Source organism: Lutra lutra, chromosome 17, assembly GCF_902655055.1.
Source record: "Lutra lutra chromosome 17, mLutLut1.2, whole genome shotgun sequence".
Lineage (NCBI taxonomy): Eukaryota > Metazoa > Chordata > Mammalia > Carnivora > Mustelidae > Lutra > Lutra lutra.
Window position 1 is genome coordinate 1,951,279 of NC_062294.1, and position 16,402 is coordinate 1,967,680.

The 16,402-nt window shown below is 58.3% G+C and overlaps 1 protein-coding gene across 2 annotated transcripts in view; it reads left to right on the top strand.

The window, feature by feature from the left end:
* Positions 1-70: 70 nt before the first annotated feature.
* ZCCHC14 (zinc finger CCHC-type containing 14) overlaps positions 71-16,402 on the top strand; it is a 55,845-nt gene continuing 39,513 nt past the window's right edge. For both annotated transcript variants that reach the window (XM_047712277.1, XM_047712278.1), the window contains exon 1: positions 71-720. In XM_047712277.1, the coding sequence (XP_047568233.1) occupies positions 160-720 (561 nt within the window). In that variant the 5' untranslated portion in view covers positions 71-159. The remainder of the gene's footprint in view (positions 721-16,402) is intronic.

Here is a 16,402-nt window from a genome sequence, read left to right on the forward strand (position 1 = left end):
GGCGCCCGCCCGCCCTCGCCCGGCCCCGGCCCGCGCGCCCCCGGCCCCGGCGCGCCCCGGCCGCCCGCGCCCCCCGCCCGCGCCCGCCCGCGCCCACGGCCCCGGCCCCGGCCGGCGGCGGCCCCCGGCCCCGGGGCGCGGCGCGGCGCGGGCGGCAGCATGGTGGAGAAGCGCTGCCCGCTGCAGAGGGACGGCGTGTACCGCTGGTTCTCGGAGCTGCCGTCGCCGCAGCGCGTGGAGTTCCTGTGCGGCCTGCTGGACCTGTGCATCCCGCTCGAGCTGCGCTTCCTCGGCTCGTGCCTCGAGGACCTGGCCCGCAAGGACTACCACTCGCTGCGCGACTCGGAGATCAAGGCCAACAACCCGGCCGACCTGGGCAGCCTCACCAACCTGACGGACGAGGTGGTGCGCAGCAAACTGCTGGTGTCGCTGGCGCTGCTGGGCTCGGAGCAGCGCGAGGCGGCGGGCGTGCTGTACCGCACGCTCACGCACATCGACTCCATCATCCACAACTACGGGCTGCAGCTCAACGAGGGCCGCACAGGCGATGAGTTCCTGCTGCTCTTCACCATGGCCTCCAACCACCCGGCCTTCAGCTTCCACCAGAAGCAGGTGCTGCGCCAGGAGCTCACGCAGATCCAGAGCAGCCTGAGCGGCGGCGGCGGCGGCGGGGGCCACGGCGGCAAGAGCGCGCTGCCCACCTGCCCGGCCTGCCACAAGGTGCGCGACCCCCGCGTCCGCGTCCCGGGGCCCCTCACGGGCGGTCGCGCCGGTCCGGGGCGCCTGGGTCCTGGGGAGGCCTGCGCGGTCGGAGTGCGCTGCCCCTTTGTGCCTCTCCTTGCGTGCTGTGGCCGCAGGCGCGATGAGGCCTTTGTCCCCTTCCTCGGGCCCTTGGGCGACCGATCAGTCACGCTTGGCGTCGCCCAGGTTCTCCAGGCCTGGTGTTTCTTAGCGGGAAGGGAAGGCGCGGTGGGGAAGGGGGTCCCCGCGGATGGCGCGGGCGCCGTGCGGGGCCCTGCCGGCCCGCGTGTCCTTTCCCCTGGTGGGCCGGTGCCGCCGCGGGGCAGGCTGCCGGACCCGCACAGAAACACGTCCGCGGCCCTGGACGCGTGCGGGCCGCCCGGAGTCCCGGGGTGCTGGTCCCCTAAGGAATGTTGAGTTCACGGCCCCGTCTGCAAACTCAACAGGAAGGGCCTTGTGGTCATCCGCTTGGAAATGCCAACTTTTGTCTACACGTTTTGAAACTATGTAAACACCAAGCGTTTGGGGCTCAAACTCCTTTTTCACAGCCCCCTGGGACCTAGTGCCAAAATGGTGCTCCAAGAGAAAGGGTTTCTCTTTGACCCGGTGTGGCCTGTGTTCAGATGACACTGGGACTTGGGGGGACAGACAGGGGGACAGACTGCAGTCAGGACCCGTCGGGCCGTGTGCCGTTCTCCGTGTCAGAGCCGTTCTCGTGGAACCCTTGGCTCCTGTCGGTTTGCGCTGGTGGTGGTCAGGCTGTCTCAAGCCTGGGCTGCAGCTCTTCTCCCCAGGGTTTTCCTCTGAGATGTGGTTGTGCCGTCCGCACCCGTTTGATCTGTGTCTTGTCTTTCTCCGGTGAGGGGGAGCTCCGGGCGGGCGGCTGTTCTGCTCTGTGTTGTCGTTAGCGAGTGTTTAAATGCCAGTGTGCACCTCACGTTGTGCCCCGGTGGAAGATCCGTGTTCCAGCCGCCACAGAGGAGGAGCAGCGTCCTGGTGGGCCGTGTGGCCGTCTGTGGGGCGCCAGTGCCGTGTCCCCTGCTGGGCTCTCAGGCCCCGATGGTAGCTGCACGAGCTGCTGGCCTGCTGTTGCGACGCTGGCCGCTGCGGTCTGCGTTTCCCTGCGCCTGTCCAGCTCTTGAAGGCGATCCTTTGTGTCTACACGCTCACCCCTTAGGGAAGGGGAAGACGGCGATGATGATCGTGCTGGGGCAGGAGCAGACGTTAGATTGAAAATGTGCTTTATCGGAGAGCCCTTCCGCCAACTGAGAAATCCCTCTGACGACCCCAAGGGCCAGGCTCCCAGTCACCCTGCCCACGCACTCGGAGCTGGCCAGCTGTGACCTTGGCCAGAGTCCCGCCTCCGCGTGGTGTTTCCCGGTGCAGTCGATGGCAGGTTCCCTGCCCCCGGGCCTGGTGGAGGGCAACGTGCCGTCACGCGTGACGTCCCCGGCCAGATGTGCAGGGACCGCTCCCTCCTCTGCCAGGTCCAGCCCCTCTGGGTTTTTGTGGAGGAGCGCTGGCTAGGCGAGGCCCGGCCGTACAGACTGGAATATTTATGTCTCAGAAGGTTCCTGTTTTCTAAATTGATTTTTGAATAGTCACTTGGAGCTGACCGTGTTTTTTCTTCATCCCTGGGAAACTGGAGAATTCTGCCTGACCCTTAAGAACGACGTTACGGTGAGTCATCTTAGGGCTGTTGCTTCCCTGGTTCAGAGCAACCGCGGTGTCTAGTTTTCCCCACGTCCCCTCTGTCACTTGGTCCGTGTGACTTCGTTACTCCGGAGGCCTGGCGCACCGTCTGCCGCGCCTGCAGACGGTTCCTCTGCCGAAGTCTAACGTCCGAGCCGCTTCCCTTTTCGGTGTCTCGGGGTTTCACCCGTGCTGTGCCCCTGGGAGAGCAGCCCCGTTGGAGCCCTGCTCACATCTGGGAGCCGCTGTCCTTCTGTCTGGAACGCTGAGCTCAGAGCCCTCGTGTTTGTCCTTTAGGGATAAAGACATGCGGTCAATTTTTTTCTTCGGTTTGTTTAAAGCGATAGTTCTCATAACCACGTTTTCTGAGAGTCACGATTTGCAACCGTATCTCCCAACCCTCACTGTATTATTTGATAATTTTTCCTGCTCGGCAGACGAGCAGAAGGGTTTAGGGGAGTGAATGAGGTAAAATAGACGTTTTCACGTCCAGAGAGGAAAGCCGTCAGCGCGGCCAGGCTGATGGCAGACGGCAGGAGCGCGGCTGTGCTCGCTGGTAACGGGCGCCAGGTGCCTTAGGTACAGTGTTCTTGGGGTTCGGTGTGAGCGTGTGATAAAGGTCGCCTGGGACTCTCCCTCTCTTCCTAGTTAAGTAAAAAGCTATACTTTGGGGAAAAGTTTAACTTTACCCTTTGCAGTCTTTTCTTTCTTTCTTTCTTTTTTTTTTAGGATTTTATTTATTTGACAGACAGAGACCACAAGTAGGCAGAGAGGCAGGCGGAGAGAGAGGAGGAAGCAGGCTCCCTGCTGAGCAGAGCCCGATGCGGGGCTCGATCCCAGGACCCTGAGATCATGACCTGAGCCGAAGGCAGCAGCTTAACCCACTGAGCCACCCAGGCGCCCCTGCAGTCTTTTCTTTGTGTAAACAATCACGGATTAGAAGTACATGCTTGTCTTTTGCTAATTTATGAGATTTAATTTTTAAAAATCATAAAATTCACCCTTTCAAAATGTACATTTAAGTAGTTTTTAACATACTGACAAAGTTGTGTGACCATTCAATTGTGTCCTTCCAGAACATTCTCATCACCCCCTGAAGAAACCTCATACCTATCGACAGTCCCTCCCCATTCCTGCTCCCCAGCCCCTGACGTCCAGCCATCTGCGCTGTGCGTTTGCTTGTCCCCAACATTTCGTGGAAGTGGAGTCAGCCATGGGGTGCCCTTCCATGTCTGGCGGTGCTCTCAGCATCGTCCTCCAGGTTGACTCCTGGGGTGGCCTGTGTCCGCGCTTCTCTACCTTTTTAGGGCTGAGGACTGTTCACGGTGTGGGTAGACCCCGTTTTGTTTACCCACGTGTCCGTGGACGGTTTATTTGTCGGCCCGACCCCCCGCCGTGGTTAAGAGGTGCTTGTTCTCATCCCTTACCCCGCACACCGAACGGGTCGTCTTTGGAGCGTCGTGCACACGTGGCCGCCTGAGGGACCTCCTGGCGGTGATGCGAGCCTGCCTGGGGGGTGCGGGCGCCGTGCAGACCGTGGCTGCAGGTGGCGGCGGGGAAGGCGCTGCTCTGACGGTCAAGGCCCGGCACGGTCTGGAGTCCACGTCGTGGTCCAGAGCTGGGTGGCTGCATCCGCTGTCACGGGGCAGGGTGGCGGAAGCTGCCCCGGCCTGGCGTTTCAGGACCCTCAGGACAAGGGTCACAGCCGAGCACCTGCGTGATCTTGCCGGGGTGCGGAGCCTCTCTGAAGGGCCGGCGGCGGGAGCGCCGTGGTGGGGCCCCCTTGGGGGGTGTTCTCTGGCGCCCACGTGGGGCGCTCTGGGGTAAGCGCTGTGGGAGCGGGTCCGCACGTCCCGGGAGCGGGCTGCTAAGCAGGGCTGGCCCAGGGCGGTGGTCGCCGCTGCTTCCCGCGGCGGACGGACGCGATCCTTGGGTTCAGAGGCGGCAGCGTGGTAGTTTGTGCGCGGGTTGCCACGTGAGGTCCGTGTCGCCCCTTCCGGTGCCGCTGCCGACAGTGGCGCGGCCCTCCCCTACAGGACTTTGGGCCCTGGTGTCCGGCTGGTGTCCTGGAGGAGCCGGGACCTCAGAGCACAGCGGGGGCTCCAGCTTTAGCCCTTGTGCGCTGGCTGTGGAGGAGGGCGCGGGCCGGCGCTCACTGCTCAGTCTGGCTGCCTTTGCTTCCTCGGCTTGGCTGGTGACGCCCCCGGAGACAATGTCCTCCCGCGTTCTGGATTCTTCGTTTTGGGCCAGGCTTTCTAGGCTCCCGGACTGCCCTGTTCTGACGTGCACACGACAGGACCGCTGAGCCGCGCTGGCGTGCGCCGTTGCTTGGCGGGCGTCTCCCGCGGTGGACTCGGCGCTCCTCACAGATGTGCTGGGAGCTGGTGCCCGCCGGAGGGGGAGCCGCCCCCCATGTGCGCTGGTGCACTAGGGCTGTGTCCGACTCTGCCGAGGCTTGAGCTCCCGCTGCTGTTCTCAGCGCCGCGGTGGAAGCCGCAGGTCATCTGTCCGCCCCTGCCGAGTGCCTGGTGGTGTCCCTTAACGCGGTTAGAACGCGGTCACAGACCCACGTCCCGGTCACGGACCCACGTCCCGGTCATGGACCCACGTCCCGGTCACGGACCCACGTCTGCGCTTGCCGAGTTCCTGAGGCGTTTGACTTTACCCGGTATTGGGCTCGGGTTTGCACACTTCCCCTCCCTCCTGCACACCTCCTTTACCTGCCCTTTGCACCGAGGACATTTGGGATTGATACATATTTCCCCCCAAGTCAACAGAGGCGTCTTCGGGCCTTAGCGGCCAGCAGAGGGGACATTTTTGTTCAGTTGGTGGCTGCCAACCGTCCTGCTACTAAGAAACGATTTCTGTTACATTTAGGGAAAAATAGTTTCTATATAAGTGTGCTCTTTTTTCCCCCCTGCCTTAGATGGATTACATTTCAGAAAAAAGATCCTTTGGAAGTTTCTTTTTTTTTCTTACTTATTTACTTATTTACTTTTGAGAAACCACCATTTAGGACACCAGTTCTCTCGTGAGTTTGGGAAACGTTGCCAGCAGCTTTCGGCGAGTGCACAGGTCACTTGAGGGATTCTGGTTCTGGACTCTGGCCCGCCCTGTGCCCTGCAGGGATCGGTGTCTGCCAGGTGGCTCGCCCTGGGCTCCTTGTAGAGCTGCTTCCCGTCGCGGTGCAAAACCGGAACCAAGAGACTCATGAAATAGGTTAATTCTTTCTCTTCTCTTTTGTGAGTACAGCCAGTTTGTCCCCACTCTTGCACTGAATGGATGGGCGTAAAATAGGTTCATTCTTAAAGTCTGCGTCGCCCTGAGTTACGAGGCCTGGGGTTCTTCAGACTGAAGACCAAGGCGAGACTGAACACCTTTCCCGTACCTGACACGCTAGCAGCCCCTTGCTAGCAGTGACCAGGGCATAAGGAGGTGGGCCTGCACTCGCCGTGGGGCCCCCAAGGGCTGCTGACACAGACTTGGGGTCATATCCCAGCAGCAGCGAGGAGCGCTCTGGGCCTTGGGGACGCTTCTCACTGAGTCTTGCCTCTGAGTGGGGTTTGGGATTTTAGATGGGTGTTTCTCAGGTCCGCTGGAAAGTCACGAGCCCCTGGGAGGTCTCGTGTGTGCCCTTACCGTCCTTCCTTTTTCTCCTGGTTCTGAGACAGAGCGTTCTTTTGGTCGCAGGCGAGTCCCGCGGTCTCTGTTTTGGTCGTGTCTTTCTGTTTCCTCGGGGGTGTTGCTAGCTCCGGTGTCTGAACTTTGCCATTTCCTGCCCTCCCTGCTTCCCCCACCTCAGTCTTTGACCTCTGTTTTTCTACTTGGCACATAAATACGGTCACGGTTCCTCCCTTCAGCGTTGTCTGCCTCTGTCAGCTGCTCCTCTGTCCCGGGTCACCAAGTCCTGCCCCAGCCAACCTCATTCCTACCTGCCAGGGGTGGTCCAGTTTTCACAATCTGGTGTCTGTCCTTCTGACACTTTAATGCACAACTGTGGTTCTTCTAAAGCATTCTGTGCACGTATTTAAATGACACAGGATCTTCTGACGGGTGCCCTCGTGCAAGCTGCTCCTGCCCCCCAAAACGGTGCACTGGAGCCCACCCCCCTTCAGCCTGTGCCTTGGCCTCCCGGAACCTGGCTTTTGCCCTCAACTTCTTTGACGAAGTCTGTTTTTAGTTAAGGGAACTCAATGATCTCTTTAAATTTAAAAAAAAATTGGATAATATAATCCAAGGTAAAAATTGATAAGCTACAAACAATATTCAGTGAAACATCTCCCTGGCCCGCACACCTGGAGGAGGGCGCGTGGACGTTTCAAGTGTGGGCAGTGCCTGTTCCTTCACTTGGGTGTTGACTCCTGTCACTTTACGTGTTAAAAGACAAGATTTCCTACCCGTATCCCGCTTTGTCCCCGTTGTTCCCGCGGTACCTCCCGGAGAAACTTGCTTTGTGCTTACAGCTCGCCGCTTGGCGTCTTCCTCCTGGCCCAGCTGAGTGCCTGCTTTCTCCGGACGGCTCTGCTGGACGCCAGGCCGCGGACCGCCTTCATTCTGGTTTCTGGCCGGCTGCTGAGTGAGTCCCTGCCGGTGGACGTGTGGTTCCCGCGTTACTCTTTCCAACGGCTCAGTCGTTTGCAGATTATGTACGTGTCACCTTTGCGGCAGGGTGTGTGGCCTTCTCGAAGCCTGGAAGTGGGGTTGATGGTGGACCAAAGGGTGGGAGCCTCTGTAATGATTTGGACACTGTGGGGGCCCTGCCTCTGGCGCCCCACAGCAGCGTGTGTGAGTGCCTGTTGGCACGCCTCCGAGCAGTTTGGGGGTGTGAGCCCCCCGCATCCCCGTCCCCGCCGGTGGCTGCCCCTGGCTGCGGGGGTGCCTCTCGGGGGCTGCGGTTTGCTTCGCGGGCCCCCAATGAGTGAGGTGGGACGTTTCGAGCGAGCTTTGAATTTTTGGCAAGCTCGCCATAGCCTTTGCCCATTGCGTTTGGGTGTTGGTCTTTTCTTTGTTGTTAGGACCAATTTAAGTTTCAGTGAAATTGTCTTTGGTCGTTGGTAGAAGTGGCGAGAACTTGTTTTCCTGCCTGTTGACCTCACCGTGCGGTTCCTTTTTATCGTCTCGCGCGGCTTCTGGGGCGCGCGTCATGATTAGAAACGTGTTACAGCTCGGGCCTCGCGCGACTGCCGTGTGCGTGGTGGTCGGGCGCACCGTGTGCACGGGGCGTGGTGGAAGCGCCCCGTGGCGACGTCTGGCCCAGAACTCCGGTGGCTTCTCATCTTTGGTTCCACAGACCCGTCTGGAATTTATTTGGTGGAAGGTACGGAGCGAGTTTCATGTTTTCCGAATGAAAACCCAGTTGCCCCAGTGCCACTTGCTGGAGAATCGGCCTTTTCCCTCTCGCAGCTGAGGTGACTGGACGGCCTCCCAGTTGCCTGGTCCACGGCGCACTGCTCAGTCCTTACCTCTCCTCGCTTCTGTGGGCTCCCACACAGGGCAGTGCCCAGGGGAGGGTGCTCTTCTCTACGTTTAAGCAAGTGTGGGTGTGGAGGTGCCTCCCCCAGACACTGGCTGTCAGGAGACTGGGTGAGGCCTGAGTGTCCCGCCCCGTCCATGCCCGGCACTGCTGGTGTTGCTCTGGCTTCTCTGAGCATTCTCAGTGTCTCTCGGCTCTCCTGCCCTTGCATGATGGTGTTCTCACTGACGAACCTCAGATCTGCAGGCCCAGCCAGACCTGAGCTCCTGCGGGAGGGGCCAGGTGACTCCGGATGTCCAGAGGCAGGCTCCCCTGTCCTTCTGCGTGACTGCTCTCCCCGTGCCCCAGCTGGAAGCCCATGCCTCTCCTCCACTTGTGTTCTCTCCTGGTCCCCAGTTAGGCCCTCAGCAACTCTGCGGGCTTCTTTTCTGTTGACACCACCACAGCCCGAGTCAGCGTTTCCCCTTTCTGCCTGTCCCCTCCCTCTGTGTCTTTTTCCCCATCGCACTTGACATAATGGTCCCGTATATGGCACACTTCTATGGAGGCGGACTTAGCTTTTGGGCCATTTGCCAGAGAGCCAGGGCGTAGATTAAAATAGTTTTCAGGGAACAAGCACAACCCTAGCCTCGCGTAACTTCATTCCTTCCCCTGAGTGAAGAACGCATACCGGCCGGCGAGTGAGTGACCACCTCCTTTTAGAATTAAGCTGATGTCATTGTTTAAGGTCCACAAGAAATAACTTGTAGCTGTTCTGTTGGGTCTTTTAATGAAATGGTCCAGGAACTTTAGTACCCTAACTCTTAGAAATAACAGTGATGTGTCCAACTTCTCATCTTGATCAAGACCCCTGGTCTGGCCTAGTCTGTTATGACAGCCTGTCCCCCGGTCTGGGTCCAGTCTACTATAACAGCCCATCCCACAGCGTGGGCTCCATCTGCTCTGACACCCTGTCCCCTGGCCTGGGTCCAGGATGCTATGACAGCCCGACCCCCTGGCCTGGGTCTAGTCTCCTATGACAACTTGTCCCCTGACCTGAGTCTAGTTTATTATGGAAATCCATCCTCCTGGCCTGAGTCTAGCCTACTGTGACAACCCGTCCCCCCTGGACTGGTCTAGTCTCCTACAACAAACCATCGCCCCTGGTCTGGGTTTAGTTTATTATGGAAATCTGTTCTAGCCCGAGTCTAGTCTGTGACAGCCCATCCCACCTGGCCCTGCTCTTAGCCTATTGGAGCAGGTCCCATGGTGTCCCTGGAATGGTCTTGGTCTCCAACGTGCAGGTCTTGGTGTGCCCGCCGCCTGTCTATACTCACCCCTGTCCGTGCCTGACGTCCCTGTGTTGCTGTGGTCCCTCCCCCCGAGTCTTGCAGGCCTGTTTTCAGACAGGACACCCGGTACCTGGGCCCCCCCAGTTCTTGGCTCAGACTTACAAGCCTTCTGTGGCCTTCTTCTGTCCTAGACCTTGTCGTACTCCACTGAAGGTGGGTTTCATTAGATTTCCGTCACTGGATTTGACTTACTGGGGGGCAGAGATGGTCTTTTTCAGTCCAGAGCCTCGCGGCCCCAGCCACCCAACAGGGGCTGCGTCCTGAGCACCTGCGGAAGCCGAGTGGGCGGGAGGTTGGGCGTTTATGAAAGGCCACTCTAGGGGAAACGTTTTTTTTCCTTCGTGCTTTTGTTCTCTGTGGACCTGCCAGTAACACCCGTTAGCAAATGACACTCTTCTTAATGGCGTTTGTGGGTGTTTCTCTTAGCCTGACATAGCCGTGGACTCTAGTGGGTTTTTAATATCCGTATTCTACTTTGTTATTTTTCAAAAGTTGGTGTGCAGACTCTTCCTGGGGGAGCAGCGCTCTGGGTGCCACAGTTCCCATGGTGGTGCCCACGACAGGGAAGCGCCCGGCCCAGGCTCTGGGCGCTGGAGGGGCGCGGGCTGACCAGTGTGCGGGGCCCTGCCCCCGGCAGCCGTGCTGTGGGTGGGCTCCGCCTACTGCGCCGCTGCGCTCCCGTCCTCTCCTGCTTCCGGAAGAGTCGCTCATGCTGAGCCTCGGGGTCCGAGTTGGCCGGGGAAGGTGACAAGCCCAGCAGGTGCTCCTCGTGCCCACTGCAGTGTCGTGTGGCTGCCGTCAGCAGGGACAGCAGAGTGGTCAGGAGGGAGCGCTACGGAGTCGTGTCCTGACTGTTTGGGACTTGGGGTAAAAGCTTCAGTAGAGTTGCTTGAAGGAAATTACGTGCTCAGGTTTCTGCGTCACGGCGAGTCTCATTAAAACGTGCGCGCATAGGAACGCCTTCTGCGAACGCAGCCTAGACTAGAAGAAATTACCGTGCGGAAGGAGGAGCATTGATTTATGGGGAAGAGGGGGTCCCTCCTCCCCTCTCTTTTGGGCATTTCAACAAAATACGAAATCTCGGGACCAGTGCCACCGGCCTAACCCCGATCTGGTCACTAAAATCCGGGCGGTCCTCAAGTGTCAGAGCGCGGGCGCCGGGTCGGGTCCGGCTTGGTCGCGTGTAGCGGCCACAAGGCGGGCGCCGGGCTATTCGTGGAAGCGGTTTGCTGCAGGTGGCGTTAGAAGTGGCTGTTCTTATGACGTTACGACGTGAAGCCAGAAGTGTACGTAACAGTGTTTTCACGTCTTTGTGAAAAGTGAAGGGCAAAGCGAAGGTGGTGACACGAGAAGGCGTCTGGGGCCCTGGTGGCCCGCGAGCCCCTGTGTGTGGTGTGAGCCCCCGTGGTGCGCGGGACCGCCACGGTGTTGTCACTCTCCTGAGGGCCGCCCGCGCCGCCACCGCAGTGCCCCTTCCTGCTCCTCCAGCGGCCTGTGGGGGTCCTCGCCCTGGAGCCCCGCGTGCGCGTCGTGTGTATCACGTCGGTTGTTCCGTCTCCAGAGCGCGGTGGGCGTGTGGAGCACCAGGACGCTCCTGTCCCTGCCTTTTTCTGGGCAGTTCCCAGCCCCCCCCACCCCCCTGTTTTCCTCCGGGTGGTTGTTTCTGTGTTGGTGAGTGTCGCTGTGCTCGCTCCTCCCTGAAGTCGAGTCCCGCAGTCCCGTTCCGGCTTTTGGCTCCTGCGCGCCCCGTGGCCTTCTTCTCCGGTCGGGAGTCCACGGAGGCAGGTGTCAGCTCCCCACGGTGCACCCCCTGGGGTGAGCGCTGCGACTTGTCGCGCAGTGACACGGGCACCGGGACCGTCCACCTCCTCTGGCCTTCACGCCATGGTCATCGCGCCAGTTACTTGTACGCGTGACACCCCGGTGGAAGCACTTTCTGCTTCCGTACGAATGTGGATTCAGAGATGAAGAAGAAAACGGGCGCCTGGCAGGCTCAGTCGGGGAAGCGTCTGCCTTCAGCTCGGGTCATGGTCCGGGGGTCCCAGGATCGAGTCCCGCCTCGGGCTTCCTCTTAACAAGGAGTCCGCTTCTCCCTCTGCTGCTGGCCCACTTCTGCTCTCTGTCAAGTAAAGAAGTAAAATATTGTTTACAAATTGAGAAAATACAGCCTTGTATTCGTCCACGGTTGCTCTTCTCCACACACTCCGTTCCTCACCAAAGAGCTGATTGTGGCTCCGGCCCTTCAGTCTGGGAAACTGTCATTCAGCTTTTTTAGGGAGTCTGAGTCCGTGGGTTAGAAATTCCCTTTGTCTTCTCTCAGCCAAGAATGTGTTGCTTCTACCTGTGCTGTGATGGGCACTTACCCCGCCCGTCGGAGTCTCTGTTGATGGGCTTTCTCCGGCCCTGAAGGCGGGGAGGCCGTGGCTCTCTGGTGGCCGCCGTCCACGTGCCTGTCCCCAGCATGCGCCGGCCTGGCTACAAGGCGCCCGAGCGCTGTTGGCTTGAATCTGTCTTGCTTGGTGTTCTTTGAACGTATTGGATCTGTAAGTTTACGTCTTTTACTAAATTTGAGAAATTTTCACTCATAATTTCTCCATAGTTGTTCCTGTCTCAATGTCTCCTTCTTTGGGACTCCCCTGTAGCGATGTTAAAGCTTCTTCTGATACTGTGCTAGGTCCCAGAAGCTTTTCTTTCCTTCCCCAGTTTTTCTCTTCTCTCTCTCTCCCTCTCTATCCTTTTTTTTTGATTGGATACTTTCAGTTGATCTGTCTTGAAATTCTACAAGTCTCCTGTTAATTCTAGACTGCTGTTAAGCTCATCCAATAGATTTTTTTTAGTTCATAGCATTTTTTTTTCACTTTAGAATTTCTATTTAACTTCTTTTTTGTGATTTAAGGCTTTATTTATTTATTTAGAGCAGTTTTAAGTTCACAGATAAATTGACTGTCGTGATCTTCTGAAGTCTGTGGTGTCCGTCAGGGGTCCCTCTCGCTGTGGTACGGGTTCTGGGTGCAGACAAACGTCCCCCACCGTGTCCCTCGTAGAGTATTTTCACTGCCCTTACAGTCCTCTGGGCTCTCGGCCTGCTTACCCCTGTGCCCCCGATGTTTCTCCGTCTCCGTAGTTCTGCCTTTTCCAGAGTCATCCAGGTGAGGTCACGCGGGGCGCAGACTGTCAGGTGCGCGTTTCGTTTTCCTCCGCGCCTCTCCAGGACCTGCAGCTCCTCTTCCGCTGCTGCGTGACAGACCTGCGTGCGGACGGACGCACACGTCCGGGTGTTCGTTTGTGTGTCCCCGGCTGCGGGCATCTTGACCACTTCTTGAATTGTCACATTTTAAGAGTTTCCCCTTCTCTCCGGAAGTGTTCGTTTGGTTCTTAGATCACAAATGTTTTCTTTTCTTCTGCTGAGCCCCGTTTCACCGGCCGCGTCACGCTGCTCGCCTCTGGTCCCGGCGTCTGACCCGCCTGGTGCCCGGCCTGTTGCTCCTTGTGCGGGCCACGCTGTTCCCTTACGTGTCTAGAAGTTGGGGTTTGCTTCTCGAGTTTGGGAACGAGACACAGTAGAAGCCCTGGGTTGTGTTTGGTCCTGTTTGCTTTAGCAGGTAGTGACTGTGGCCGGATTCCGACCCCGGAACTGCCTGCCTCTGCCGACAGCGGCCACAGCCTCTGCTGTGAGCCTTCTTGGTCCTGCCCCGCGTGTGCCTGTTTCAAGGGCTCACGCAGAGGTGTGGGCAGAATTGGTATGCAGAATTACACATGTTCCCTTTCTTTTCTTCTTTTTTCCTTTTTTTTTTTTTTAAAGATTTTATTTATTTGACAGAGGAAGAGAGATCACAAGCAGGCAGAGAGGCAGGCAGAGAGAGAGAGGAGGAAGCAGGCTCCCCGCTGAGCAGAGAGCCCGATGCGGGGCTCGATCCCAGGACCCTGGGACCATGACCTGAGCTGAAGGCAGAGGCTTTAACCCACTGAGCCACTCAGGCGCCCCTCTTTTTTCCTTTTTTAAAGATTTTTATTTGCTTGAGAGAAAGCAAGAGCGCTCGCGTACAGGTAGGGGAAAGGACAGAGGCAGAGGGAGAAGCAGACTCCCCACTGAGCAGGGAGCCTGATCTGGGACTCAATCCCAGGACCTCGGTTCAGGACCTGAGCCCAAGGTGGCCGCTGCACCGATGGAGCCCCCCAGGTGCCCCAGGCACGTTCCCCTTCTAAGGCACTCTGGCGCCAGGGGCTCTTCCCTCACTCTGCCGCCGGTCTCTGTGTCCAGAATTCTGATCTCAGGCTCCTGGGATCAGCAGGACCTTGGAGCTGGAGCCGCGCTGCAGCTGCTGCTTTTCCTGGTGCGTCCACAGCAGATGAAACCCACCCAGTGCGTCTCTGTTTCCACATGTAGAGCTTCCTCTGGTTTCCGCCTGCTTTGGGTCACGTTCAGTTTCTACGTGGTCCCTAGCGTCCGGTCATCTGGAGGAGGCGGGTCCGAGTACTCAGCCCTTCTGCAGAACCACGTGCTTCTGGTCCCCGCGTGTTGCGGTAAATACGGGCTGTGCGCGGTAGGAAGGATGAGCCCTCTGTAAGCAAGTGTAGCTGGGAAGGAGGGTTTTGCAGTAACTGTGACATTTGTCCTACAAAGGATGAGGCTCTGTGTGGAGGAGAAACGAGCCGCCCGGTGCCTCGAGACCGGAGGGCCGTCGGAGGACGTGAGTGGGGCGGTTATCGGCTCTTCTGGTCCGGCGTGGGGAGGCGCTGAGGAGCTGGGAGTGAGCTGGAGGGAGGAGCGTGGCGGAGTGGCGTGGGCTGTGGTCCCGCTGCTGTCGCAGGGCTCCCGTGCTTACATACCGGTTCCCGGGCGGATGCGGGGTTTTATATCTGCTGGAGGAGGTCAGTCTTTCCTGTCCGGTCCCGCTGAGCCCTCCCCGGCCTGACCTTGCCCCGCGTGGCTAACCGTGGGCGCCTCCTCTCCGACTCCCGGCGCGGCTTTGCCTTGCTCCTGATGCCGCCCGGTCAAGACTCCTTACCTGGACTCTGTGGCTTCTGTGGAAATAAACCCCAAGGGCGTGTGTCACTGACACTCTCTGGACCTTTCATGCGCTCTTGCTCGTAGCCACACGCTTTCTGGTCATTTCAGGCTTCTTTCCGTGCTTGTCCTTTTCCGTCCTCGACGTCTGGACACTGTAACTGAACTGGCATGGCCAGTGTCTCCTGGGGGTCCTAGAGAAACCGTCGTCTGCGCTGACTGCCCGGCGCTCCGAGCCATTCGTCTCAGCAGTTGCGTGTCACGTGGGGACCCAAAGTGGTCATCACAGCACTCACCTCTCAGTACTAGACACGCGGCCAGTTTCTCAAAACCCCGACACTGAAACTCCTGTTGACCAAAATACACATCACAGCAGCACCGGGCGTACTGCCCTCAGCGTCGGAGGTCTTGACGGTAGAAGCAACCTGCGACCGATGCCTCCCACTGCCCTTTGGAGGTGGCGTGTGTGGAGCCCGGGCCCCGCTTTAGTGGGCTCCGTGTGGTGGGGGAGGGGCCGCGGCCTGGGCACCCGAGGCTCGAGCTAGTGTTCGCGTCTTCCACAGCAGGCTGCTTGCACGATTTAAGTGTTTCTGGAAGGGACTGTCTTCTTGAATCCTCTGTCCTGTATATTCACACGCGGTGTTGCCCTCGAGGTTATTGAGACTGGGTTGTTCCATATGGCTGTGCATTTTTTTTTCTTTTAGATTTTATTTATTTATTTGACAGACAGAGATCATAAGTAGGCAGAGAGGCAGGCAGAGAGAGAGGGAAGCAGGCTCCCTGTGGAGCAGAGAGCCCAATGTGGGGCTCGACCCCAGGACCCTGGGATCATGACCTGAGCTGAAGGCAGAGGCTTTAACCCACTGAGCCACCCGGGCGCCCCATGGCTGTGCCTTTTAAGTGTTTGTCCCTTGTTGCTCCTTCCTCCTTCCTCTAGTAACCACTGGTTTCTCTGACTCCCCTGCCCTCACCTTAAATCCGCTGCCTGTTCTCTGGAGAACACGCCGCGCCTGTGTCGCCGCGCCTGTTGGCACACCGTGTTTGGAGTGACTGAGATGCTGCTCGTGTGGCTGTTCGGGGGGAAGGACCTTCCTGCCACACCTGCTCCCCAGCTGGGCCTCTGACCTGGGTCCTGGGGGCTGTTTGTGGAGCACCTGCTACGGGACAGGCTCTGCGAGAGCCGCTTCCTAGGTTCTAGCTGCTCTAACCCTGCACAAGCCGAGGAAGTGCGTTGGGGTGCTGCTTTAACCCCTTTCCGTAGGTTTGCGTAGGTGGAAATATCATCTTTAGCCAACTAGGGCCCTTGACTTTGAACCCAGGCTGAGTTTGCTCTGCAGGGTCTCTGGGGCGGGGGTTCTGGGCACTTGCGGAGCTGTTTGGACCTGACCCCTCCTCTCACCGCACAGGTTCTAGTTTAACTGGTCTGGGTGGGGTGGGGGGTGCCCTGCAGTCGGAATCCGTAAGAGCTTCCCAGGTGGGCAGGTGGAGGGCCGGGAGCCCCAGGAGAGGCCGCCCTGCTCTGAAGGCTGCTGGCGGAAGGACGTGGTTTTACAGTCACTTTGCGGGGCTCATGTAGCCAAGTGCTTGGTACCTTTGCCGAGGTTTTGAGCAGTAATCTTTTTCTCTTTTTTAATGAGTACAGCTCCAGGGTAAGAAATTTTAAAAGGAATGTTTTTACGTGGAGAATGGTTTCTGGTTAGCACTGGCTTTCACTTGGGCTAAGTCAGCAAATAGCTTTCACTACTAAACTATCTATTTTCCTTTTCTGGTTTTTAGAGACGCATAATTACTATTTTAGTAAGATGCTTACAAATCACTTTTCTTTTTGATTTCATGTATTTTTTCCCACTGAGTTGAAAGTATTTAACAGATGATACTCTTTCTTGTATGGAGGTGGGTTGCTTGGAAAACAGACTGAAAATAAATGAGTCCATTTGTCGAACTCTGGGGCCCAACACTCTGGAGCCCGTGTCTGAGCCTGAGGGCCCAGGCCCCACTGCCCCTCGACATTTACAAGCTTTAGGCAGGGAAGCCTTCCGCCTGGGGGCCCCACACTCTCCACCCCTGTGCCCGGAAGGCCCTTCCTCAGCCTGGCCGGCTCCTTCTCCGGTTCAGCCTTCAGCTGAGAAACCCTGCATCCACGGAGCCTGTGCCCTG